Source organism: Oryza glaberrima, chromosome 1, assembly GCF_000147395.1.
Source record: "Oryza glaberrima chromosome 1, OglaRS2, whole genome shotgun sequence".
Lineage (NCBI taxonomy): Eukaryota > Viridiplantae > Streptophyta > Magnoliopsida > Poales > Poaceae > Oryza > Oryza glaberrima.
The window spans coordinates 3,065,900-3,093,796 of NC_068326.1; the positions used below are offsets into that span (position 1 = coordinate 3,065,900).

The following is a 27,897-nucleotide window of genomic DNA, read 5'->3' on the forward strand; positions in this document are numbered from 1 at the left end:
AATGGCGATCGAATTAAACTTAATTGTTGGCACTCCATATATCCAGCAGCAGCAGCAGCAGCCAGCAGCCAGCAGCATGTGATGTGAGCTACTACTGATACTGATACTGAGCTATTGCGATCGCATGCGAAGAAGATTATTCAGTAGAAGTTAATTGCAAGCTTAATTAGATTCAGTAGCATTTGAGCTGAGATGATGATGGGGAGAGCAGTGGAGCAGCAGCAGAGTGGATGCTGCTCGGAGAAGAAGAAGAAGCTGAGGAAAGGGCTATGGTCGCCGGAGGAGGACGAGCGGCTGGCGACGCACATCGCGCGGTTCGGCGTCAGCTGCTGGAGCTCGGTGCCCGACCTCGCCGGGCTGCAGCGCTGCGGCAAGAGCTGCCGCCTCCGGTGGATGAACTACCTCCGCCCCGACCTCAAGCGCGGCCGCTTCTCCCACCACGAGGAGGAGCTCATCTTGGCTCTCCATGACAAGCTCGGCAACAGGTAGCTAGATTATTGCTCGATTAATTGTTTGCTGGATTAATCATAAAACGATTGATTTGATCAATGGAGTTCGTGTTCATCGTCCGTGCGTGTTGCCGTGTTGTGCAGCTGGTCACAGATCGCGGCGAGGCTGCCGGGGAGGTCGGACAACGAGATCAAGAACTTCTGGAACGCGCGGCTGCGCAAGAAGCTCCGGCAGACGGAGTCGTCGTCGTCGGCGACGACGGCGGCGGGGGCGGCGGCGACCGGACACCGCCGCGGCGAGGCTGACCGGAGTCGACCGCCGCCGCCGCCGCCGCCTGCATCGTTCAACACCTTCTCTCACGACGACCGGACGACTCCTGCTCCTGCCGCCCACATTGCCGCCGCCGCCGCCGTCGAAGCACCCGCAGCGATGACGACGACGGGCGGCGCCGTCGGCGGCGGTGTTCTCGTGGACAACAGTGGTGGTCACCGTGATGCGGTGGCGGAGGCGGCGCGGGGACACGTCGGCGGCGGCGACGACGATGGCTTCTTGGCCGTGCTGCTTGGGGAGTACTACCTCGACGCCGGCGGCCACGGCGACGGATTCAGCTTCTTGGGCGGCGGCGGCGGCGGCCACGTGTTCAGCTAATTTGTAATTAGTTTGCTTGCTTTAATTTGATCGTGTAATGATCCATTTCATTGGTTTGGGGCTGACAATAATTAGCACACAAGCTCTTGTTTAGTTGTGTTTGTCAAATCAAATGTGCAAAATTAATCTGAATAAAATTGTTGATGATCGATCGATCTCTACTTATTCATTTCTCGTCTCTCTCTTGAAAATCTAGGGAGCTCCCTATTTCAGGCTAAATCACTCCGAGAGAAATTCAAATTCCAAAGAGAAGTTTTGAATGTTAAGCTGTTTGGACACAATTAATTCAACCAAATTTGAAGAGATGATTGACAAAAAAAAAAACCCTCGGGAGTGTCGAGATGGTGACATCTCACAACATATCGCCCAAGAAACTGATCCTGTATGTACCACTTTAAGAATCTAATAACACGATTTAGACGAACTAATTATGCAATAAAAGTGTATATCAGTATATGATATGCTACGTGCTAATTAAGTCATTAACAATTTGATTAACAAATTGGTATTGCTACTGAGAAAGGCAATAACTAAAATTTAATTTCCTGCGCAACCAGTTTGATGGAGATACCGGGGAAGATACTAATAATTCGAGTAATCCATGGAGTACAAAAGATAAACTAATTAAGCAAGCATGTCGAGTGGTTGGCTACTACTAATACTAATTTATATTCATGAATCTATTTACATTTTGTATATATACTCAAATACCAACCGGACACCTAATTTCTTGAATTAGTACTACTTGATACCCTTTTTAAAACTATCATCTAGAAGCTTCTTTTCTTAAACTAGAAAGTTCACGTGCTAAATTAGCCAACCCTCTATACACTTGTATTTGGGCCGACAGCACAGCTAGCTTTTATCTGTAGTTGGGCTCCACTTCTATTAGGGCCGAATGCTAGTCTGGGCCTTCTATCTCTAGCGCTCTTGGGCCGAATCTGACGGGAGAATGCTTCCGGCCCATTTCGAAGTTTGCACTGAGGTGGTGAGCTGGATATCAAGATTCGTGCAGGTGCAGCTGGTTGAGCTGGGTGGCGACAAATCGAATCCCAGTCAAATTGCACAGATCTTGGAGTGGATCTCCCTGCACTGCATTCGAAATTTCTAGCGGCTCAGGGTGCAGATCTCGAGGAAATTTAACGTCGGTAACAGTGCTCTCAAATGCATGGGATCACTCTACCTGCGACAAGCGACGACGACGACAGATAGAAAACGATTTACCTGACTACATAAATTTGTTCTTTTTTTAAGGATGGGGGAGTATTCTGCTAAACAAACTAATTAATCAAGGAAACCAAGGTGAAATCCATCTCATAATATAAGTGTTGTTTCTTTTAATCATCTTACAATATAAGTGTTGCTTCTTTTAATCATAAGGAATTTCGATGTACTTGTCACCTCCATCAACTTTAATTCAATTTTCTACCTATTTTAAACCCCAATTATCGACTCACTAGTTAGAACCAAATCTCATTTAATATCGGTATTCTAATCTTTTCTTACTATCCTTAATTTTACCTAAAAGAAAATAATAATTTATATTATGACACAGAGAGAATATACCTTCATTCATAGTTTTATGATGTGTCTCATCTAGATCTACATTACTATATTTTGAAACGGAGTATCATATACTGCAGTAACTACAAGCTACTATAACAACTTATTGAGAATTCTTTCAAGATGATAATATTGTTTATAGAAGTTCAGAGTGAGACTTCTGTGGTCAACGTTTATAGTAAGCTTGGAATAATATTGCAAGATACACTCTATTATAATTGGTGCACTAATACCCAAGACTTCTGATAACTACTAGTTAAACTGTGAAATGTGTCAGCTAGCTATAGGTTAGCAGATCGTCAATCAAAAGAAAGGTAATGATTGTGATAGTAAATCTGCCACCCTTTTCTAGTTCCATTGTAAATTTTACAAATTAGCCTTTGAATTTCTTATTCATATAAAAACAATCAATAATTAAATGGCAGCCACATATTTCCTATAGCAAAAAGATATATAACACGTTTCATGAGAAATAAACTTTTATTTATTTTAGATATTACTATAATTTTTTTATCTGTAACAAAATACAGGCATTTAGCTAGTTTATAGAGAAGACAATAATACCTAGGTATAGTTTCCTAGTACTTTCTTGGTGCTGGGCTGCTGGCCTCCAGGCTTCCAGGAATCCAGTTCCTTCACTTGTATAAATACCCTCCCTTTGGCTACCTCCCTTGATCGCCAGGCCTACACATTTTCTTCATCTAATTAAGCCTACACAATCAAGTAGAGTACTAACAAGTAGCTCCTTGATCAATTTTCCATTTTTTTTTCAGTGGCAACAATGTGTGGCTCATTTGCTCCAAGGTCATCGTCTCTGCTGCTGCTGCTAATCACTCTGCTGCTTGTCGTTGTCTCACGCCCACAATATTCCTTGGATGCTAGCGCATTATCAGGTAAATGCACATATTGTTGTTTACAACATTGTTCTTGACATTCTGAAAGTCTCTGAATATACATACATATGCTGATCTGTTCATGCATATATGTATACGTACATAGATCACCTCGCCGTCGGCGATGCGCCGCCGCGGCCGCCGCCGCAGCACGGTGCTGGCCGGAGGCTACTCAGCACGCAGAACCAGGTGACGCCGCCACCGCCGGCGCCGGTGTCCTCGCCGCCGATAGGCCCTGCGCCTACCCTGCCGCCGCCGCCGCCGCCGGCAAAATAAACGGCGGCGACGTATTTGCAACCTCACGACGACCAGATGCCACATGCATGTGTACCAGAAACAGATTATGTCAAATTGAATTGATGCGTGTGTAATCAATGAATTTATCTTGCGAATTGCGATCGATCGAAAGACCATTTTCTCGATCAGCTAGCTTGATGGGATCATATTCATATCCTAGCTCAAAATTTCATGAATCATTTCGAATAAAATCCCCCCTCTTCTCATTTGCGAGGGGCTAGCTGGAATCATGGAGTGAAATGCAGTTGCGACGACTGACAGGCCGTCACTTTATGTTCCATGTACGATGAAGAGTTGAACGGCAGCATGCGTCAGCGTGTGAACAGTCTCTATTACGAAAACCATCTTTATGTACGAGGACCCTATAAACTACAGACGGATCATAATTAGTCGTGTCTGCAAAAATTAAATTACATTTTCGCATGCAGTTACAAAAGGGGAAAAATATGTCGTTTCGAAGATCAGAACGGTTGCTAGAACACGAAATTAACCATGATAATATTGTTATAACATGCCAGATAATGTCCCCGTTTCAAAGGTAGCGAAAATTCAACTAAGGGCATGTATAAAGCTAGAGTCTAATATGAGCTCTCTATATTAATTAATATCACTAGAGACTATTCTCCTACAATAGTAGAGACAATAAGATTTCTAAACAATTAATGCACTAAATAATTTTTTATTATACTTATTTCCTTTTCTCCACCCTCATGCAACAAATTTTCCGTTAATAAATACTAAGAATTGACTCTGAGCCGTTGTCATGCGTAGCAACAATGTTTATCCTTACTTCCCTCTCTTTCTTCCACGTTATTAAATTTACTTGCATGACAATGAAGAGAGTCCGTTATTAGACACTATTGTACATGCACTAATTCCACTGAGAATGAGGAGTTACTATATACTTGTGTGATTTTAATTATGGAAAAATCGGTCCGATTTAAACTAAGACTATCAATACAAAATTACATTTAAAAGTTCTCTTAAATAAAACTTTCAAATGTAGTTGTATTATAGTAATTGAAATGTAACTATATTATAGTTTATTTATTTCTAATTCGCAAATAACTAAGTAAAAACATGTCCATACAGCGATGGCTAGCATTATTGCCAGCTTGCTGCTAGAAGGTCGGGCTATATATATACGGAGAATTTTCCACACCAGGGAAGGAATTGAACATGCCCAACAATGAAATACACCAGCGATCGCTAATTTCGTGATTCTTTGTCTGATTTTTGTGACGAACCGGCGACAAGTGGAATCTATAGCCGTGCCCCAAGCTCGAGCGAGCGCGAATCTCGAGGCAATTAGCCCGACCACCTAGGCCGGACTACTGCGCCGATCACATGGCGAAACCTCGGCTGGAACAAACACGTACGTACAACAATCTGGCTGGCTGTCCGATGCAGCGTCTCCATCATCGTTCCTTCAGTCTAATGCTCCCTTATGAGTATTTCCGCCTTTCTAAAATAAGTTAATTTTTTTATCCATCTCACACGTATCAATTGAAAAAACTTAAAAAGAACTTCATTTTTTAAACCACAATACAATTATTCTCTACTTTATCTACTCCTGATGCATTTATCCATTTTTTAAAATAATGGAATGAGTAACATCCCGGCTACAGCCATTATTACAATTTAGCACTTTAGAAGAGTATAGTTCAAAATAAAACGAATCACACCAAACCAAATTAAAGGAAAACCAAACAGGACAAGGAGAACATTATTCCAGTCTATTGATAAATCTCCATCCGTGGTTGGCAAAAAGTTGCATAACCGTCATCTCAAGCTTACGACATGCAACAATCAAAAACTCTCCATCTTCATCACACTTCTTTTGTAACTGAGCCCACTGCCGGAGCCATTACTTTTATATATTCTAGTGTGTAATATTAGCTGAAAAATAAATTTATTTTGGGATCAATGGGAGGGATGAAAAATGAACCCACTCTGAGACGGAGGAATTAATAAGACAATTTTCTTTACACGTGTACTAGTACTTTTGCAACGCTTATGCATTCAACCTATATAATCTGCCTAAATGCCTAATTAACATTTCAGATGTAACTACGTACTCCCTCCGTTAAAAAAAAATAATAACCAACATTGAGCTATGAATCTGAATGAGCCGAATTCATAGCTAGGAGTCGTTTTTTTTTTTTTGTACTTACGGAGTTGTGTATTGCGGCAAGCTTGCTGGCTCTGAACTTTTTAGCTTGTCTTTAATCCATTCTGCATGAGTACTTGTGCAGATTGGGTAGCAGCGCGACGGGCGTCTCATCGTCAGCGGCAATACAGCGCGGCGGCGGCGGTGGCTTCAGCAGCAGCTCTCCAGCCAGCCTCCCTCGTCTCCGGCGACCGTACCGCCGCCGCCGATGTGCCTGACACGGCCGGCGTGCAGCAGCCTGAAAATTGAAGCTCAATTTGTGTGGTTAGTTCGACTGTTCATGTTGGAGAATTAGTTGGGCCTGGGCCTCCCAACCAGAATGGGCCTAATGTCGAGCGGCCCAAAGCTAGCCCAACAACCAGTTGCATCCGAGAGTAATGCTCTTTTCAGAGCAGAGTCTCTCGCAGAAAGAAAATGGAAGAGCTAGCAGAGAAATCTTCCAGCTGCAGCTTGCAGATAATGATGATCAATCACCACTCCTACAGTGATATATTGTACTACTACTCATCTGCAGCCAATTTGGCAACTTGATCTCATTATCTCGACTTCTTTAGTTAGTACTGATCCAGAGATTCCCTTCTACTACTACCTGTTGTGATCTTTTCAACTAACCGGCAGTCAGTCATCACAATGAAAAAGCCTGGAAGTCTACATGAAGTGCATCACTGCATGATGCTTCTTCTACTTGCCTGTCGATCAAAAGTTGATGACGGACCAGCCAAGAATGAAGAATATATGCATATATAACCGGATAAGTTTAGCTTTAGCCTGAAAGAAGTTAAGAGATGCATGGATATGATGAGAATGAGAGACCAATAATATGTACTCTATGTACTATTACTATACTCAAGCAGACAGAAGAAGAGACAGGCTATGGCTGCTTCTCTGAATGTGTTACAGCAGTGTCAAGCACCTGAACATTGGAGTAGGTTCCATGGCTGCTTTCTTCAGAGTTCAGGGACTCTCCTACCTATAGCAAAGTGTAGTAGTAGTAGCACTTGATCAGACTGCATGCTTTAATTATGTCATCAGATGCTCTAGCTTGATGCTAGCTGTAACCTCCTAACACTTTTGGAAGTGACTAGAAAGATCTGACAAAGGTTACTAAACTGGAGTAGAGCTAAACCCAGTCAAAGAAACTGTTAGCTGGCCGGCATGGCCGGCTTTCTGCTTTGCTTTGCCATGCCATGCCATGTACTGTGTGCACCATACTACTCCTACTACTACTCTATCAATGCTCTTATATACGACAAGCGAGACTAAAGCTAGCTAGAAGAAGAAGCATGGGATCTGCAGGCCCTTGTTAGTTTTGGGCATTTGCTAGCTGCTATGTACACTTGTTTTACTTGTCTGCATCCATGCTTTGCTTTCTCGTTCTTTCTTGTGTCCTGACTCATGAGAATTCAGATTCAGGGTCAGTTTGGTGTTTTGGTTGGAGGGATGAACATGGAGATGGCATCTCACTTTTGCTAGTGTTTCGATCTGGTCGATGCGCACCGCCCATTTTGATACTGGCCCCAAAATTAAGTTACCACTTGTTTGAACTAGGTTTTAATGCACATTCCAATATAATAATCCCATCACTTAAACTTGATTTTGATTTAGGAGAGATACAGATCGTCAAACTTGGAGTCGTTGAAATGCTATATTTATAATTAGACATATTATTATTGATAAATTAATACTAATTTTATTAAGAGATTTGCTTCGGTCCAACAAAAAGTACCTCTAGGTACCGTTAACTCACAGTACCAAGCTAGATCCAACGATCGGAAACGATTTGGTACCGTGAGGTACCAGTATCTCGAGGTACTTTTTGTTGGACCAGAGCAAATCTCTTTTATTAAACCCAAAATAGAACACAAGTATCACCCAATAACGAAACGCTCCATTATAAGACATCCACAATATAACCTAAAATCAAGTGGAGTACTAAGCAACAGTGGAGGGGGAGGGGTGGGCCCTCTGATGGTTGCTGCTTGTGTGGCGGCAAAGAGCGGCGGGCTCCATACGAAGTAGGCCGGGCACGCAAGCTGTCGTGGCACCTAGGGGAGGAGGAGAAAGGAGGGTTCTTTGCTGCTTGATCTTCCCTTTCTTTTCTTATTCTTTACTTCGACGGCAGCATGTGGCCTCGAGAGAGGGAGCTAGGGTTTCCACGGAGGAGAATGGCGGTCATGGATGCACTGCAGCGGCTATGCGAGGAGCTCCCTCGTTCCTTCTCAGGCCAAGGGGGCGGTGCTTTACCACCACGCTGGCTGTTGCCTCCCCATTCGCCTCCCTCACTGGCGCCGGCCTCCTCGTGGCAACCACATTTAAAAATGAGGTGGAGAGAGATGGGGAAGAAAGAAGAAGGTGTGAAATCATTGTCATGATTAATATTTGTGACGAACAATTGGCTTTGCAAAATGATTTAATCAATGAAGTGGTTTGGAAATTATGTGTGGATGTTGGTGTGAGTGCGTGTGACTAATGTGGGTCAGGTTATGATATCTGTGCTCAGAAACGGTTGTTTTGTCTGATTGTGTGCAGGTGACTTGAGGTCAGCCTTGGTCAATATTGAGGACCGGGACTATGCTCAGGGAGAAGCAGAGGTCTAGTGCGGTCGGAATACCATGTGAGAAGGTGACTAGAGTCAGAATTCTTGAAGGTCAACTTTGATCAACAGTGGGGATCGGGACTAGACTCAGGAAGGAGTTGAGATCCAGACGGTCAAGGATACTGGGTGACGAAGTTGGATACGAGATGGCATACGGTGGATGGACACCGTGTGGGAGAGATCTTTGCAACGGGCTTCACGAGGTGTGCGTGCAAGCGTCGGTGTTCGCGAAGGAAATTGAGTGATAATATTTGGAGGAGTATTTGGTTGCTACAGTACTCATGGTACTGTAGCGTGGTGCATATGCATGCCGTTGCATGCATGTGTGTGTGTTGCATGTACGGTGCTGTACATGTGCTGATGTGCAGCTTGCTGCTTGGCTCGGCCTGGGAGGAGACCAAGACCGTGTGCTATATGGAGATGTGACGTGTTGACGTCGGATTGGAGGGACTAGTTGGAGTCCGGTTCAGATTGGATCTTCGGCAGCTGATGATGCCGGTTTCGATGGAGAGAGGATTACAATTTGGAAATTGTAATTTGATTTGGTAACTGAGGTTAGAGTCCTAGTGGAACTAGGCGTTATACTCCTACTTTGAGTAGGAGGTTTTTTTTTTATAAATAGAGAGGGAGGGGTGGCCTTCCGCTATCGTTTTGAGAGCAGTTGAGTTGATAGTTTAGTTAGGGTTTCGAGTTTCGTCGAGATTTTTGTAAGGAGTGCTGTTGTTGCACTTTGTAAACACAGAGAGAAGTAATAAAGTTGTCATCTACTTTGAGCGTTCTTCGATTTGTGTTTTTTCGGGTTCAGGCGGCAGCAAGGTGGTTCAACCATCGGCGTGTGAGCAATCCGACCGGCGGCGACAGGACTACGTCGAGATTTCCATCGATTTGAGGGTAACTTTTATTTCCGCTAAAAGTTTTTGGGTTTTTGGTTTTCCCTACCATTCACCCCCTCTCTCTGGTAGGCTTGGTTGCTTGTGTTCGATTCTACAGAAGGAAGGATTGAGAAAGAAGATGGAATTGACATGTGGGTCCTTCATCTAGAAGTATTTAGTCTATATGCAGAGTTTCCAATTTGGATTTCAGCTAAAATATCGGACATTTCAGTAGAACAGAAATTTCGGCATTTTTTGGACCGAAATTTTCTAAAATTTTGACACAATTTAACTGATTTTGACTAAATTCACAAAAAAAAGAGAGAAAAACTGGAAATTACGGCAGAGATATTGGCTTGCGGGAGAGGGGGGTCCGAAATTTTGGAAATTTCAAAACGAAATTTCAATCCCTGTTTATAAGATGACAAAAAACGTGACGACGATGACACGGTTTCAATTTTGTGTGGGTACGAATAGTTGAATAGTAATGACATTTATCTAAATTGATACTCCTACATTTGTAATGAACATGGATACAATTAACCCAATATATGAGATATTCTGAGGTCAACCATGTAGTCGATGTTGAAGGGGAAATGCACGAGGATTGACCCTTTCATATATGCTGTACAATGCACTATATATGTTCGCACGCACGCATAGGTAGGCAAGAAAGAGAGGAGAGGGAACAGTATACCAAGGCGAAGCCGGCCGGAGTTAAGGTAAAACGTACCAGTAGCTACTCCTAGGTACGTGTGGGAGTCGATGCAACGTACAGTGGGAGTCCGTCCGATCGGTCGGTCGGCAGGTCGCCGACGTGACACATTTACTTCGCCGCGCGGCTCGTCGCCGGCCGGCCGTCGTGTGCGTGATTCACCTAATCACAAAAGGAGATACTACTACTATAGCCTACGCTACTGTTGGGTGGGTGTATAGCTAGCTTTGCAGTTGCAGTCGTTGCATTGCATGCCGCTGACACGCATGTGCGATATGTGACCAGTGCCCCTGGCTACTCCTAGACGCTACTGGGGCCTACCCTACTAACCGCTGTACCCCAGTACTCCCCCGTCAAAAAAAAAAAAAAAAGAAAGAAAAAAACCGGTTTCCGTGTCCAATATTTGACCGTTCGTTTTATTTAAAAAAATTATAAAAGAAATTAAAAAGACACGTATTAATCATGTTTTATCATCTAACAACAATAAAAAACTCCCTTCGTCCCAAAAAAAAAACTCACATCCCCTTTTAAAACAACGAATCTAGACAATCTAGTCACATCTTCTCTTAGATTGAGTTTTTTTTTTACGGAGAGTGTACGTCGTATATGTATTGTCGTATATGTATGTACGACTCCTACATGCGTTTGTACAGGATACAGCCGTACGTTATACTCCGTACGAGTACGGCTTTGTCGGGCACCTACGTTCGCGCATCTTCTTAATTCATCTTTCCCGCCTTAACAAAAAGAACTTTTTTTCCTCGCACGTACATAAGCTTGATCGATCCATCCATGCCGTCCACGTCGCAGCTGCTCACCTCCTCCGATCCGTGTCTTCCACAAGTCTAACGGGTATTTCTTTTTTTAAAAAATAATACAGTACAAACACAAACGCTCACAAGACGCACCCACTCACCCCTATAAACGTATACACGCACCCTTTGTCTTTATGAGCACCTTCGAAAAACTGAACCAACATATCTTAAGATTGATAAAAGTCACCACGAGCGTATTGCTGTCGATGTCGATGAGTACATTAGTAAAAGTACCCATGTCAAATTTAAAATTTAAACTCGGACATGCTGATTCCATCACAAGGAACGATCTAACGGGTATTTAAAGGACATCAACACGCTTGTGTTTTGTAATGGACCTATTTAACTGAAAATGGGTTACATGAATCCATACTTAATTAGGGATAGATAAAAGTGTGGATTGAATTGATCATGAAACATCGGAGTGTTTTTTTGGTTAACTAACTTAATACGATAGACTCCCTCCGTTTCAAAATATTTCACATCGTTGACTTTTTAGCACATGTTTGACCGTTCGTCTTATTAAAAATTTTTGTGAAATATGTAAAACTGTACATGTACATGAAAGTATATTTAACAATGAATCAAATGATATGAAAAGAATAAATAATTACTTAAATTTTTTGAATAACACGAATAGTTAAACACGTACTTAAAAAATCAACAGTGTCAAATATTTTGAAACGGAGGGAGTATATTGTTAAATGAATAATAAAAACAGGAGAAGTACAGATTATGAGCACAAATAGGGATAACACGAGTCACTCCATGCATAGGTGCTCATGCATCACATCCTTCCACAAAGGCCAATAGGGTATGATAGGGTGTGCATAGGTGGACAAATATCTCAACCAAAGTCGCCATTGAAAATAAAGCGTGTGGCAATCACGCGCAACCAATAATTTGTTGCACAGACCGATGTTGTCCACGCCAAATACTCCGTAACTAAAAACTTATATTGGAGCTATTAATATATTCTAGTGATACCTATAATGTAATAATCCCCGACTGTCCTTTTATTTTTTAAAAAAACCATTCTTTGCGTGCTACACTAAGATAAACCATTCTCCTAATTTGATAGCCACATCACATTTTTTGCTGCCACAGTTTGTTAGACATGCATGTGTTTGGTTCACTACCACAGTTGTGGCTTGCCACACTTTTTCAATAGCATGTCCCACATGTCATAGACTTAATTTTCTTGCAAATTTTGCCACACTTTGTGGCTAGCAATTTGTCCATCACACTTTTGTGGCTGTCACAACTTGCCTAACGTTAGTTGTGCCAAAGTGTGGCCAGTAACCAAACACACTCTGCATGTTGTGTCACCGTGAATGTGATTTACATATGTATGAAAATATTCGCACATCTTCCATTATCTTAAAAAAAATACACGACATATTTGCACCTTTAATTAATTACTAACGGTGTTAATTTTTATGTCAGAACTGGGTACAAAATGATGCCATGGATCAGCCAGCAGACATGTACCAATAATCATCAGCACCAACCGGTCGGCCGGCCTGTGAGCTCTCCTCCATCCAAAACGATCAATATAATGGCATGAACAGCACACATCACACATATACGAACGTGTAACTAGCGCTAGAGCTACAGAGAAATCTCTCTTTTCTCTCCCTTTGTGGTGGGGGCTATAGGTAGCTATAGCAAGAGCTAGCTACTACTTGATGTGATTTTTACTGGTCATAATAATTTTCTTAATACGGGAAACAGCCCAATTATTCATCTACATGGCTACACATGAACAGTGTGAAGAAACAGTTGCCATGGACTATTCAGCTGACCGGTAGAGGCCCGACACATACTGCACGTACACGCGAGGCTGGCCATTCCATACACGCATTGCATAAAGAACACAAATCATATCCATGCGTGTACGCACATATATGGATATCTACCTTTTTTTTTCACATAGAAATGTATATATGTATAAAGATATACTTCCTCCGTTTCATCTTATAAGGCTTTCTAGTATTGTTTACATTCATATATTTATATATATGAATGTAGACAATGCTAGAAAGTCTTATAATATGAAACGGAGGGAGCACATCATGCATAGTCTCGAAATATAAATATTTATAGCTATGAATATGAACATTTGTCTTTTTAGATTCACAGTTAAAAGTTGTTATATTTTCGAATGGAGGCAATAACTTATATGGGTAACCTGGTTTGCAATGTAGTGCAAGTAAGGGCATCCTCAATGTATGTTGCAAAAGTAGGTAGTAAGGTGGGCCCATGTAAGATGATAATAGTAGATTGAAGATGCACCACAATGTATATATGTGTAGAGTGGGTAATAAGGTGGGACCTATCTGAAAAAAAACCCCAAACATGAGCCATGCCATAATTAAAAATTAGGTAGGACCCACCACAAAGTGCTATAACCTGATAATAAGCTTATGGCTTGGTAGTAGTTATTTACTACTTCCACAATGTATCTTACCTAGTAGTAAGAATATTTTAATTCCTAATACCCACTTCTCCACTACATTGTGGATGCCCTAAGGCATTCAACGAAAAACCTGACGATGTGGTTATTCAATACGTAAAGGCCACTGAATCACGAGAAAATTCATTGTGTACATCTAAGGTCAATTACTTTCATGTCCCTAATTTTGCATCTCATCCCTTTTTAAAATTTCTCCACTCCAATATTCAACCATGATATTTTTTTCTTCAAAATGACAATTGCCCCTTCGCATAACAATTAGTTACAATTTTTTTTAAAAAAAACTTGAATTCTTTTGTTTTAAGAATAGTAGGCGGTGCAATTAACCAAACCACTGGAATTTTTAGAAACTTGACCATGATGTTAAAAATAAAATTAAACGAATTCCAACAAAATTAGAAGAAATTTCGAAGGAGCAAATTGCAACAAACTTTGAAAACATTTTGGAGAATCGAAATAAAAAATTATGATATTTCCACGTGAATCTAAAAACCAAAATTGAGTTTTCAATTGAATTTAAATTTTGTTGAAATCATATAAGAACTTAAGTTACTCAAATTTGATTGAATTTTTAAACCAGTGATTTGTGTAATTTCACATCCTTTCGAGCAAATTTACATGTAACCCATTTGAATTTTCCCTATATATTGAGATTTCAATTTAAGTACAGAGAGGCTTTTCACTTACTATATAGTTTTTGAGCCAAGAGTAGTTCTTTTAAGAAAAAAAAACACTAGCTATCAATTTACATCCAATTATATTAATGCTGAGGATCAAAATAAGAATCGAATTAAGACATATGAAGACAAAATAATAACTCCGCGATACATAACAAATGATGAAAAAAATTACAAGACACATCCAACAACAGGTTGAGTGAAGAAAAAACTGAAAACACAGTAGCACATTCATCAAGAGGACAGATGAGCGCGTGTGCACACGTCGCCCTGATTGGTCGATCGATGAATCGATCGTGCAGTGTGACCAGATCAGAGTAGTGGACTAGTGGCATCGCAACATTGGTCATGTCAAATCAGAGCAACAGTCAACAAGGTAGTACGTACTGTAGTATACTATATAGTATTTGCAGACGGCTATATATGCATACGTATACGCATAGGCCCTATTTAGTTCCCACTCAAAAACTTTTCACCCTGTCACATCGAATGTTTCGACACATGCATAAAGTATTAAATATAGAAAAAAACTAATTACATAGATTGCAGGTAAATTACGAGACAAATAAGCCTAATTGCGCCATGATTTGATAATATGGTGCCACAGTCAACATTTGCTAATGATGGATTGACTAGACTTAATAGATTCCTCTCGTTGTTTCCTAGCGGAATCTCTAATTTATTTTGTTATTAGACTATATTTAATACTTTAAATGTTGTTTTGTTATTAGACTACGTTTAATACTGGTCATAACACTTTTGTGGTTGCCACAACTTGCCTAACGTTAGTTGTGGCAAAGTGTGGCCGGGAACCAAACACACACTGCATGTTGTGCAGGGGCAATTTTTTTTAACTAAACAGGCCCTTAAGTTTCAGAGGTGAAAAGTTTTGGCGTGTCACATCGAATATATGCACACACATTTGAAGTATTAAACGTAGTCTAATAACAAAACAACATTTGAAGTATTAAACGTAGTATAATAACAAAACAAATTACAGATTCCGCCAGAAAACTGCGAGACGAATTTATTAAGTCTAATTAATCCGCCATTAGTAAATATTTACTGTAGTACCGCATTGTCAAATCATGGCGCAATTAAACTTAGAAGATTCGTTTCGCAATTTCCTCACAAACCATGTAATTGTTTTTCTGCCTACATTTAATACTCCATACATATGCATAAACATTCAATGTGACAGCGTAAAAAAATTTTGTATGGAAACTAAACAGGCCCTAAACAGGGCCATAGTATGTAGCAGTACTAGTAGCATAAATATACCGACCGACTGCGTACGTATTGTATTATAGAATGAAAATGACAGAAAAGGTGTATGAGCCAAGTACTGCATGAATGACAGCATGCGACGCATGCATATATAGAGCACAGTGACAGTGTAAATGTTTTTTTTTTTTGTACATACAGGCAACTCGAATACTAGGAGCCATGGCATATTTTATCTACTATATGTGCAGTAGTGTCTCAATCTTTGCTCTCTGCAATGCGTAAGGTTGTTGCCCACTGGATATATGAATTTATTAGAAGGCATTATTTATTACTAGTGGAACAATAGATAAATGTGTACACTTTTCAAGATAAAAAAACGAGATTTGGAGGGACCAGATTTTTTTTTAAAGAAGAAATTATAAGTGCATTGAAGATTGAACACGGGACCTCGGTTTGAAACCACACACCCCTTACCACTGCGCTATGAAGTGATTCTAAAGGTTTAAAAACACACAATAGAAAAAAAAACAGGATTAACATATAATGACACTGAGTCATAATTGTTTTCTCCATCTTTGAATTTTAAAATACCTTTTCTTCACTTGGCTATATATATAGTGCATAGTTAATCTCACAACAACATTTATTTATTTATTATACATACAGCTTTCATCTACTCACTAGCTAATTCTATCTAGTGTTGTAACTTGAACAATAACTTTGCCCTAAAAAAACATGGACAATAACTAAACATAAGTAAAAAAACATACTGTCAACATTCTGTCTATAGTATGAAACCAAGATCACCAATTTAAAATCAAATAAAATTGCTATATGAAGAATTACATCCCCCATCCGATTCTTTTCATATCATTCTCACCCGGCTGGTTCAAATATATGTTTATGAGATATTGACTTTCGTACAAATATAAGACAGTTAATTGGACGATAATAATTTTTTTTAGCATAGATTCTCCCGTTTTACTACCAACTTATCCCGATTAGCGGAAAACGACAACAGGCTAGACGGCAGACAATCATCTCTTAATTCCCAGCCAATCAGAGAGATTCTCAAATTTGATCTGCTATTAATTAATTAAGAGGATGACTTAATTAACAATGCCAGGATATTAATATTTGAGTTGACAATCATGCATGGTTCATTGAATTTAACTTTATAAACGCCAAGTGCTCTGATTCTATTCACATTACAATAAAATTCGAGTCCTGGTACTTTGTTCATTGAATTCAACCAGCATGCAGTGTGATGTTAGTAACCTATTTTACAAACGATTTATTTCTCCAAAAAAACGATATGCAGGTAACTTAATCAAATAGTTATCCACACATTATCTGTCTAATCAGTTAAAGTTGTGGAAATGAATATATGGTGGCAAAAACCGGCCGGCCGGGCCGCACACACAACTTAGATAACGTATGCGTGATGGCCAGGAAATCATTTTGATGTTAGGAAATAAGCACTAAGTAATTGGTGGACCGAAAAGAGTCCAGTCGAGCATGCAAAAAACTGTAATGATCAGTGTATAGATCTTAATACGTAATTGCAGCTATAGTAATTCTGTCGATGTAGCTCTGTTCAAATTAATACCGGATTATCCATTATCTCGAAAAACAGCTATATATATATAGCGATTTTGATCGCACAGCTGATTGGGTCGTTCACGGTCTTAAGAGTGCATATGGGGCATGATGGACTGATGGGTAAGCAAACTCTAATGCAAATGCAATATCATAACAAAAGAAACAAGACTATATATCTTTTCATTTCAATTACGTACGTATATTCAAGCTGTAATTGAGTAAATACCATGAGCATTTAACAATATCGTACATTCTAGCAAATAACCATGAAAATTCAACTTGGGATAATGTAAAAGAAATGCACAGCCCCGTTTTCAAAACCCTAGCTATTGCGTTCAGCATCGATTTCCATATTTTTGCAACCAAGCATATTTCTCTCTTTTTTAAAAAAAAATCAGAAAACCTTATGTTTTATGGTTATAGTTACAGAAACCACGGGTGTCATAACTTGTAGCACAAAACCCAAAGTTTATGGTCAAGGGTTGTATAGAATCCCATTTGTTAAAATCTCAAGTAAATTTAGCATAATTGTAACAAAACTAAATCAACACCCATATATATTAACAAATCAATATTTACAGATTGACACTTTATAATATGATGAAAATTTTAAGTAAATATAAGCTCAACACACAGCGGTAGAGTTTTGAGAAATCTTACTTGGGGATAATACCCGTGGTTTCTTAAACTTTGCCTACAAAATATGAGATTTTCTGATATTTAATCTTTTAATAGTAAGTAAAAAATGCTGGAGACTTGAGGTCCAATTAACGTACGATGGAATCCACACCTGTCTCCCTAAATTTTCCATCTTACTAAAAAAAGTCTCTAGCTGAGATTGTGGTGCGATGCAGTTTAATGAAAGATCATGTCACAGCAAAAGAATATCTTTCAAAACAAAAATTAATGGCAACAAAATTTTGATGACATATCAAGAAAGGACATAGTTTTCAGTAAAATTTGGAACAAATGCAACAATTTCAAGGGAAACTGTTCAGAGATTGGAACAAGGGAAAAATATATACCTTCTTTTCTAAATGGAGCTCCACTTTGTTCAAATACAAGATAGAGAGGTCGTCCCATCAGATGTTACAATTTTTTTGTGAAAGAGAACAGGAAGTTTGAAACTTAGCTTCGGTGTTGCAATAATAGAGGTAAATTCGAGAGTAGATTCAAGTGGTCAAAACAGATCAACGACAGCATCATGTACAGCCAGGAATTCCAACTGGGGATGGTTAGGAAGAAAACAGAAAGGCAATAAGAGTAAAATTCAATACCTATGAACAACAATTCAGTAAATTGACCACAAAAAGATGACAAATATATATATAAGCAGGCAAGCACACATAAGAATATAGTAGTAATATATTTTTTTTTGGTGGGGATATAGAGTAATAGCTAATTAACCAAACTAAGTCTTCAAGGGAGTGAAAAAGGCAATTAATTCCAAAGAGGAGAATTCTAGATGATAGAATAAATACATGATACATGTATAATGCACCACAGTGAGATCCATAAAAAGATGGGGCCTATAAGAATAGTGACGGGAATACTGCTTTTTTCCTACCTTTACAGTTTACTATAACATATATAGAAGCGAAGAATGTCTTCAAACCAAACGATGTGATGCTCTCAATAAACAACTGTTTTAATCTTTCCCCCAAGACTATTAAGCATCTCAAGATGGTGTATATCTGGAGCATATATGCAAACATATAGGCCACTGGTGCCTATGACATATGATATAAGATGCAGATCATGTAGCCTTTAATTAGCCCAACCAAGTTAGCTAGCTTGGTACTCATGCATGCATGCAAGCCGCAGGATCTTTTCACCTATCGATAGATGTGTTCGGTGCATTGTTTAATCGGCCTAAAGGTGGTTATTTTCTGATCACAAAGCATGCTACGTACTAATGACTGATGGATCCTGCGAAAAACGCGAATTAATCATGAAAAGACGAGAGATCAAGATCTCGATTCGATTACATATAGAACTCCAAAGTATGGTTTTGCACAACATGCAAAAAGGGACGGGGAGATGATATATATAATTCATGCTGGCTATATATAGATAGATAGATAGGTTGCTTCTTAACTCTTAATTAACCTGGGATGAATGGGCTGCCATCTTCCTGAAGCCTCTCCGATCCTCTCTCATCAAGGCCAAAGCGCAGATCTCCACATCTGAAGAAGAAGTAGTAGTAGCACACTGATAACACATACATACAGCGAACAGATGCATATACGTGCATGATTGCAATGCAACAAATTCACTCAAATGTTACTTACTATTTGCCGCGCTTCAATTCACATGCTGCTGTCTCCTCCTTCCTTGTGATCCATCCCAATGCTCTCTGATCCTGAGTTGGTGGTGGTGGTGCTAATGGCGTTCACTGTCCAATTAGCCACGGAAGCGTAAGGTAGGACGGGCGCCACGTCAGCGCCGATGCTCCCGGCGTTGTTGTTGTTGCGGGCGTAGTAGCACCCGGCCGTGTGAGGGGAAGGCGGCGCTATCCCGCCGCCGTCGATGACCCCGAGCCTCCGGCCGCCGCCGTACATCCCGGCACTGACGGCGGCGGCGAGCTGGCCTGGTGCCGGCATTGCCGCGGCGAGCCTCGGGGCGGCGGTGACGGGGAGCGCGGTGGGGATGCCGACCTCGCCGCAGGCGTAGCGGAGGAGCTCGGCGTGCGCGGTGTCGAGCTCCTTCTGGAGGCGGTGGACCTGGCGCTGGAGGACGGAGATGGCGCCGACGCAGCCGTAGACGGGGTCCTTGACGCGGGCCTCGGCCTCGTACGCGAGCGAGCTCACGGCGTCCTCCCGCTGGTGCGGCAGCAGCTCGTTGAGGAGCTTGGTGACGTTACTGGCGCCGAACACCTTGTGGACGTTGGCGAACTTCTGCGGCTCCTCCGGCGGGAAGTAAGGAGCGAACACGCAGCCCGGCAGGCACTTCCGCCGCAGGAACTTGCACGCCGCGCACGGCGATCCGGCGCCTGGCGTCGTCGTGGCCACCGCCGACGCGACCACCGAGGAGATGGCGGAGTTGCTGGTGCTCGACGAGGATGCCATTTCCGGCGAGCTAGCTAGCTACACCTGCAAATTGAAGAATGGTACTGAAATTGTCAGTTATTTCTCAAACAAATGCATGAGTATTTGTGCAACTTCTTCTAGGGTTAGGGTTTTCATGGCAGCAAGGATTGTACTGAAAAGATGGGCGGAGGATAGGGTTTCAGAGCATAAGGTGTTTTGATCTGATCTTTTAAAAACTTTGGAGGCAAGAAATGGGGAAATTAGCTTTGCTTTTCTTACAGAAAAACTATAGAAAAACAAGGGGACATTGAAACTGTAGATTTTATGCTGTAGAATTATTTGAAATAGGTACCGATGAGAATTAATGGTGCGATTGAAACAAATGCTTGGACAATGATCCACTGTATGAGCACATGTGTGCGACTCTCAACAAGAAAAGCACAAATTTCGAAGCGAAAACAACCTGATGTTTGCTCAAATCTCAAAGAGCTCGAATAGATATTAATATATATATTAGTACCTAAGGGAAGAGAGACAGAGACTGAATCATGCTCTTTTTTTTCTCAAATTTCCCTCAGGTGGATCTAGCCAGCTAGTCAAAACCTGCTCATCCTTACCTATTTGTGGTCGAAGAGGATAGATCTGATGATCTGACGAAGAAAGACAACAGCAATATGTGGCAGATTTTCTTAGTTGCTGCTTGTTTCTTCCAAGATCCACTGATATCCAAGCTGCAGAATGGAAAATAGAGGAGAAACAGTAGAAACGGAAAATGAAACAAGATCAATAATCTTGTCTGTTTGGATACGAATCAAAGAATTGTCTGTAGGATGAGCTAGCATACGATCAAGCAGGAGAGCATGACTTCTTTCTGGTAGTGATCTTTAGGAGAGAGGGGAAGAGAGATATAGAAATCAGCTTCTCCTACTATACACAACTGCAGCACAAGGGAAAGGTGAGATGTAGAGGCAACAAAATATGAAAAAGCAAGGCCCAGTATTGAATGATGGAGTGAGAGTTGAAGAATATTATGGTGTTGCAAAAAAGACATGGGGGGAGAGAGAGAGAGAGCGAGGGAGAAAGTAAACAGATAAATAAGGACAAATCGGGATTAATGGCAGTACAAGAAAAAGTGTGAGGGTGACATTGCCACTACTCGTAAGAATATCTACCACAGTGCCTTCCTCATCTCATCACCATTCGCAAATAGTTCCAGCTGCCTGCGAGCGTACGCGTGCTCATAGAGTTCATGTATACAAATACAAGGTATAAACTATATTAAAAAAACATCGCTCTATGCAACCAACATACACCTAACTAACTGCATATTGACCAACGTACGTAGTATATACTCACGGATTTAATCATCATGTACGTACGTACTTTACTACCATCCAGGTTCCTAATATTTGTCGTTTTGAACAATGACACAATCTAAAAAATTTTAACCATTATTTTCTATATATATATATATATAATATTAAGAAATATATGATCTTATTAATGTACTTTTTAAAACTAATCTATACATTAATAAAACAATCTACATATTTCTAATATAAATATTTTAGAAGTTATTCATAGCCAAAGATTTTAAAATTATACAAGTATTAAATAATGCAACGTTTGCATTGTTTTAGCCTCGATTAGAACCAAAGAAAAAGGTACTTCCTACAACGGGAAGTTAATGAGAATTCGAAGGTTATACAGTAATGCAGTACTCCTCCGTTTCACAATGTAAAACTTTCTAGTATTACTTATATACACATAGATATTAATGAATCTAAACATATATATGTGTCTAAATTTATTAACATCTAAATGAATGTAGACAATACTAAAAAGTCTTACATTGTGAAACGGAGGAATGTGTAATTATTTCAACACAGTATCATAAGAGAGTGATATACGGAATACATAAGCTTAAAAACAAGCATTTTTTCCTCCAGTGCGCCTGGTTCTAAAGTAATCATGGCCGCTCATATGCATGAGCAAGTATATATGCTAGTACTACTCCAGGCTAAGCAAGCAGCACAATCATAAGAGCAAGTTCAATAGTATAGCCAACTACTAGCTCCAATTCATCTATAGCCAATCTAATAGCTCATTCATACAATAGTTACATACTACACTATTAATACCTGGTCCCACCTGTCATACACACACTGTGTCTTGGAGTCCGTGCTGCAGCTGGCTATAAATCTGTAGCCCGCTGCCTTTCTCTCTCCTTATTTATCTACTTAAAATATGTTTGCAGCTGGCTTATAGCCTGCTATTGTACCTGCTCTAAAGGAACAGACGATGTAGACACTGACAACGTGTGGCAATCAATAAGAGCACAGGCCGAGTGGTGCTATGCTGCTGTTAATATAACTAATTAAGTAATCCTTGTTTATGGCTTCGACTTCATAATTAAAAGGGCGTGCGGCGGTATCATTGGCAATCATTAGAGAGGAACCCATCAGATACAAGTTATCGGCATGCATGCATTGTCATGTTCCACACTTACCTAGCGAATTAAGTGATATTCTTAATCAGGTCTAGCTAGATAGAGAGTAGATATGTTCTCTCTCGCTAATGATTAATTCTGGACCCAAGCTGCATGATCAATAACACTGTACAGTGTGTAATATCACTCATGTTTTCCACATAGAAATCACACTTCTAAACAGTAGAGGAAACATTGCAGTCTGAGCTTAATACTGTACAAAATTAACTCAAAAGGGTAAACGTACGTGTACAGAGCATTTCGACCATACAAATTAATCACTCGTGTTCAGCACTATTTGATGTCAATATATAGTGTGTTCTCATATTAATTTCTAAGTTAACTTTAACCTAAGTTAATAGAAAAATACACATTCAATCTATAATATCAAATTAATTCATTAAATGCACATAAAACACACCTTAATAATGTATTTCTATTTCGTATTATATATGTTTTTCTATAAACTTTGATAAAGATATAGAAGTATGACTTAGGAAAAAACTAAAACATGCACCTTACAACATGTAGAAACAGGAGTAACCTATATCGCAGGAATTGTAATCGTAGAAAGAAATCAGAACAATCATATTATTCGAGAGCGGTACATTAAAAAATATCTGTTGCTAACATTGATTTTTAATCAAAACACCTGGAGTTAGACTTTAATTATATATGCTGATCACTACGGTATGTCTATCATAGACAGTCTATGCAAGCCCAACAGCTCCCAATAAGAGACTACAGTTCAATTTTACTTTTATTACAGGTCGACTGATGACGATCACGTCGGTTTAAAAGAAAATCCAAAAGCATATATGGTTCTCCATGATGACTACTGGTGAAGCATGCTATATCTTTGGCTTAGATTTTGTCATTTATAGGTGCGTAGATGAAGCTTATGCACAATTAGCATCATCATGATCTACATACCATCGCAACATGTAATTAGTACTACTTGCCGCAAAGCTCTAAAAGCCAAAAAGTTGCTAAAAGTACACATAACCCAGTCTGGCCAACAATATCACAGAGAACAATTGACAGTTCTCATATTGTAATGCGTCCATACTCTTCCCAAAAAAGTGAGGAAGAACAAAAAAGAACTACTGTGAATAATATGGCGTACTCCAGTAGGAGTATATCTATAGTTAACTTCTGGACATGTTTAATAATTGAAACTATATATACACACACATACTACTAGCTAAAGCAGTAATCAAGCATACTGTGTACCAACAGTGTTTGCAGCAGTACAACACCCTACAACTATATAGTTAGGTCAATTCAACATATGTACGCGCAAAAGAAAAGTCAGGTCAATTTGAGTAGTCAACAGCAAGCATATAAAAGTTTCTCAAGAAAGAAAGATCACAGTCTCCGAGAAGGCAACAACAGACAAGTATTTCTCTATATATAGAGATTCACATCACTAAGCTGTCTTACCGTAACAGCAACCCCTAAGAGAAGCAGCCTCCACCATTAGGATATATAGCTCTACTATTCATGTAGGCATGTAGCTTCACTGCTTCAGCTACCTTCGTCTCCACATGTAAATGGCGCCGCATGACACATAAATGCAAGGAATGAAAAGAAAAAAGAAGGCTGAATTGATTATGGCGTGTTATCACACAAGATTTTTGATACCATCTCACCTTGCATGCACTACATATATACCGCATGTCATGTTATCATATGATTTGATGAATAAGATGCACCGTAAGAAACCATAATAAGATCTTCCTAAGATCCCCCCAAAGAACACGATCTCGTGTGCAAGCCACTTTCCTAGTACACCAACATTAATTCGATCCTGAAATCCACAGCCCATCAAATCGTTGGACCTAAGGGAGGGGGCCGAAGAGCCATACTGAGCTAAGCTAGCTAGGGCTAGCTAGTCCCTACATTTTGTGTCTGGATGCATGCATGGGACTATGGGAGCAGCCTTTTCCCAAGTTCACGACCTAGCATGACTGTCCTTTTGAGCTTCACCCCCTTGCAACTTGCATCCAAGTGCTAAAACTCGCAATCGTCACCAAATAAATCACAAATCTTTCAGTGGAACTAGCAGTTAGTACTACAGTTGGTAGCCGCCCAAAAATCATAGGCATGCATGTTTAGCTCTCTATGAGGCTCCACTATATGCATATGAACTTTTCTTTTTGAGAAAACCAAATTAGAGCAGGAGATTTCAGTCATTCTCATTCAGTATATACAGGGGGTGTTTAGATCCAGGGGTGTAAAAGTTTTAGCGTGTCACATCAGATATTATTATATAGAGTGTCGCATGGGGTGTTCGGGCACTAATAAAAAAACTAATTACAGAATCCGTCAGTAAACCACGAGACGAATTTATTAAGCCTAATTAATGTCATTAGCAAATATTTACTGTAACACCACATTGTCAAATCATAGAGCAATTAGGCTTAAAAGATTCATCTCGGAAATTAGTCGCAATCTGTACAATTAGTTATTTCTTAGTCTATATTTAATACTTCATGCAGATGTTCAAACGTTCAATGTGGAAAAATTTTAGGATAAGATCTAAACATAATCCAAACTGCTCGAAGTTTAAAAATGATTTCAGCAACAGCCGAAACATTTGGTAGCCTGAGTTTGAAAAGCTCTAGAGTAGTTCATGGTGGTCCATGGGGGCCGGGGTGTGAGTAGCTTAGGTACGTGGGCCATGTCCAATACCTTTGAGAGGTTGAGGTGGTGAGGCAAAGAACAATGGGAGTGAACAGTCCTAGTGTGCATATGTGAAAGAAGATATATCTACCTATTGTTGTGGGGGAAATATATTGGGCTGATGGGTCCAGGTAGTACAGATGCAAGGTTACCCCTGCACTGTGGGAGGGCACAGTCCCTTTGAATTCTGGTCACAAGAGGCACGCAGTGGGGTGGGGTGGGGGTGCAGGGGTGGAGGGGGTTGTGCACGGGCGTGCATGGAACCGTACTTGTCGATAGAGAATCCTGTCTGTCGTCTGGACAGGCCATGGGGCTACCTCTCTCTAGCTCTATTCTATGGGCATTGTTCACCATGCTGCTTCCTTTCCTTCAAAATTCCTCTCCATCACAAGATATCATATATACAGAGAGTGATTTTGCCAGTGTGGTGATGAATCATGCAGATAATAGTTGCCAAATATAGCATCACTGACCTGCGGCTGCAGGGCCGCACGTTGATTGTCGAAACACAGTTGTGGAGATGCTTTGGTTTGGTTGGGAATAGCTGATCATCCCATGACATGATCATCTGATGCCATCTTGACGATAGAACAGCCTATGTTGGCTGCATCTGGATTCTGGCCAGTGTGAGCCAGAGCTAATCACTAATCTGCTTCAACAGATATTTTGGGTGACCTATCAGAAGTTTAAGTGGCCCATATATCAGGACTGCTTGATTACTCGCGGGAAAAAAAAAAAGAAGAAACAACCCCCTGCTTACATTGAGCCCACCACATCTTTATGTGTCTTAAGGCTGTAGTCAAACTGTTGATCTTCTTATTTGTCAGTCGTCCATATTGCCGGTAAGCACTTGAATTTTTTCCCTTTTTTCCAATGAACAATTCATACCGTGGCAAACGAGCTCCATTCCCTGTTCCTCTTCACTTTTAGAAGAAGAAACCAGGTCACATCCGAGACATTTACCTACAAACTCAATTCATTACACTGATTAAAAAATCCTGCTAGATCATGATCACCATTACACAGTACATAAATTAATTCCCCAACCCTCGATAGCCACACAATAATAAATTATTGCACCTTTCAGTGATCTAGCTATTGGTCTTGGAACCATGTGATTGGTTGCACTTTGGGCCCAGGAGCTATGATTGGCCATGTTATATTTAAGGGATAACACAAAGAGATGGTGAAAGGACATGGCCTTGATAATTAGATTGCTTGGCAGAATCTGTTAGCCAGTACATCAACATAGATATCATACTCAAAAAGGGTAGCAAAGCAAATGTTTCTTGAGACATCTAATTGGTTCTTTCATGGAAACATCTCAGCAAAGATGTTTGTAGGTAGCCGCGCGGCTACACTTGCCAGCATATCTGATCACAATATCTAAAGGGAGAGATCCATTAAGATAGGAGAATCTAGATGAAAGCATATAAAGTTTAACAGTTAACACTGCGCTAATCTGCCAAAGGCTCTTCAGTGAGTGGAAGGGGCAAGCGATATATGAACAGCTATAGAACAAGGCAATGCAAGATATTGATTCCGTTTGGTTTTTTTTTATTTCATTCGTCCGTACAATAGTTGTGGGCTACATGGAAGCTACCTAGCTACGTGCAAAAGTGACATCCACCTCGCTAGCTCTACACATCTTGGATTTGACATTGTTTATTCCAAATTCACTTTTGAGGAAGAGTTCCAATATTTCTAATAACCTTTTCAGTTCTATCATGGAAGCTAATTCATAACAGCATTTGGTGGGGTACTCAATCATGGGAGCTAATGCATGCATAACCCTCGGTGTGCCGTTTGTGAATGAGGCATCGTGAGGAAAGGCTAAAATGCCTAAATATAATGGACGTATGAAACAAATGGGCACTAACCTTTCTGCGTTCAATCTCTTTTCTATATTTAGAAGCACCAAAAGTCTTTAAATTAAAAACAAGGATTCCATCAAGTAAAAAGTCAACGAAATGAAACTTTAAAGGAAATGGTGTGCGGACGGGAATTAAGCATCAAATGCTATGCCTGGGATTCTTTCTGCAAGAATGAGAATCATTATTAGTGATTGCTTTTAAATCGAGCATTTATATATTGATTTGGTTTTTCTGTAGACCAGGTGATAGTGATACCAGTCAATCCACACCTAGCTTAATTGTATTTTCATTTTTTGAGAGAGGAGTTGGGTAAGGTCAGTACCTGAAAGATGTAGGCACTAACCACCAACAAGGGAGATCTTGGCAAATACCAAGCCTCAAATATAACCCATAACAACCTTAGGTGGGTCTTGATCTCTAATCATCTCGCCAAAACAATCAGCTGGACTACGAAGCATTGGTGATCAAAGCTGCATTGGGAAACAACGGAAATTAATTTCAAACGAAGTGCAGACGAGTCTGCAGATTCCGAGTAGAAAATGCAAGAGCTCCATGGTAGGCCTGCAGTACTATATTAAATGTAAGCACATAGAAGCATGCATATTCCAAGAACATATAATAAAATGTAATCTCTTGAGAACAAAGTAAATAGCATACTGTGGGATATTGATCTATACACAATGCAGGTAAACCTGCATCCAGGCCTTCCATCAGCAAAGGGCTCCTTTTTTACAACACTTTCATTCCGCTTTCTCTCAAATGTTAGGCTCTTCAATGATTTAGTTCCAGATGTAAGTGTTTTGAAATTCAAGGAAGACAG

The 27,897-nt window shown here is 40.2% G+C and overlaps 2 protein-coding genes across 2 annotated transcripts; one reads left to right on the forward strand and one right to left on the reverse strand.

The window, feature by feature from the left end:
• On the forward strand, positions 1–1,206 carry LOC127760028 (myb-related protein Hv33-like). The gene is made up of 2 exons (XM_052284237.1): positions 1–485; positions 594–1,206. Exons 1-2 carry the CDS (start codon positions 193–195, stop codon positions 1,096–1,098), a joined length of 798 nt encoding a protein of 265 aa, XP_052140197.1. The 5' UTR covers positions 1–192; the 3' UTR covers positions 1,099–1,206.
• A 13,033-nt stretch (positions 1,207–14,239) lies between these two features.
• LOC127760176 (protein LATERAL ORGAN BOUNDARIES-like) lies at positions 14,240–21,074 on the reverse strand. The gene is made up of 4 exons (XM_052284400.1): positions 20,875–21,074; positions 20,648–20,761; positions 19,293–20,093; positions 14,240–19,187 (listed from the first exon to the last, which is right to left on the reverse strand). The coding sequence occupies exon 3, from the start codon at positions 20,067–20,069 to the stop codon at positions 19,311–19,313; it is 759 nt and encodes a 252-aa protein (XP_052140360.1). The 5' UTR covers positions 20,070–20,093; positions 20,648–20,761; positions 20,875–21,074; the 3' UTR covers positions 14,240–19,187; positions 19,293–19,310.
• Between the last annotated feature and the right edge of the window lie 6,823 nt (positions 21,075–27,897).

Bases quoted from the DNA above. Each gene is read 5' to 3' on its own strand.
- LOC127760028 (XM_052284237.1), top strand. From the start codon at position 193: ATGATGATGGGGAGAGCAGTGGAGCAGCAGCAGAGTGGATGCTGCTCG. The intron at 486-593 runs GTAGCTAGATTA...CGTGTTGTGCAG, and splicing joins CATGACAAGCTCGGCAACAG to CTGGTCACAGATCGCGGCGA.
- LOC127760176 (XM_052284400.1), bottom strand. From the start codon at position 20,069: ATGGCATCCTCGTCGAGCACCAGCAACTCCGCCATCTCCTCGGTGGTC.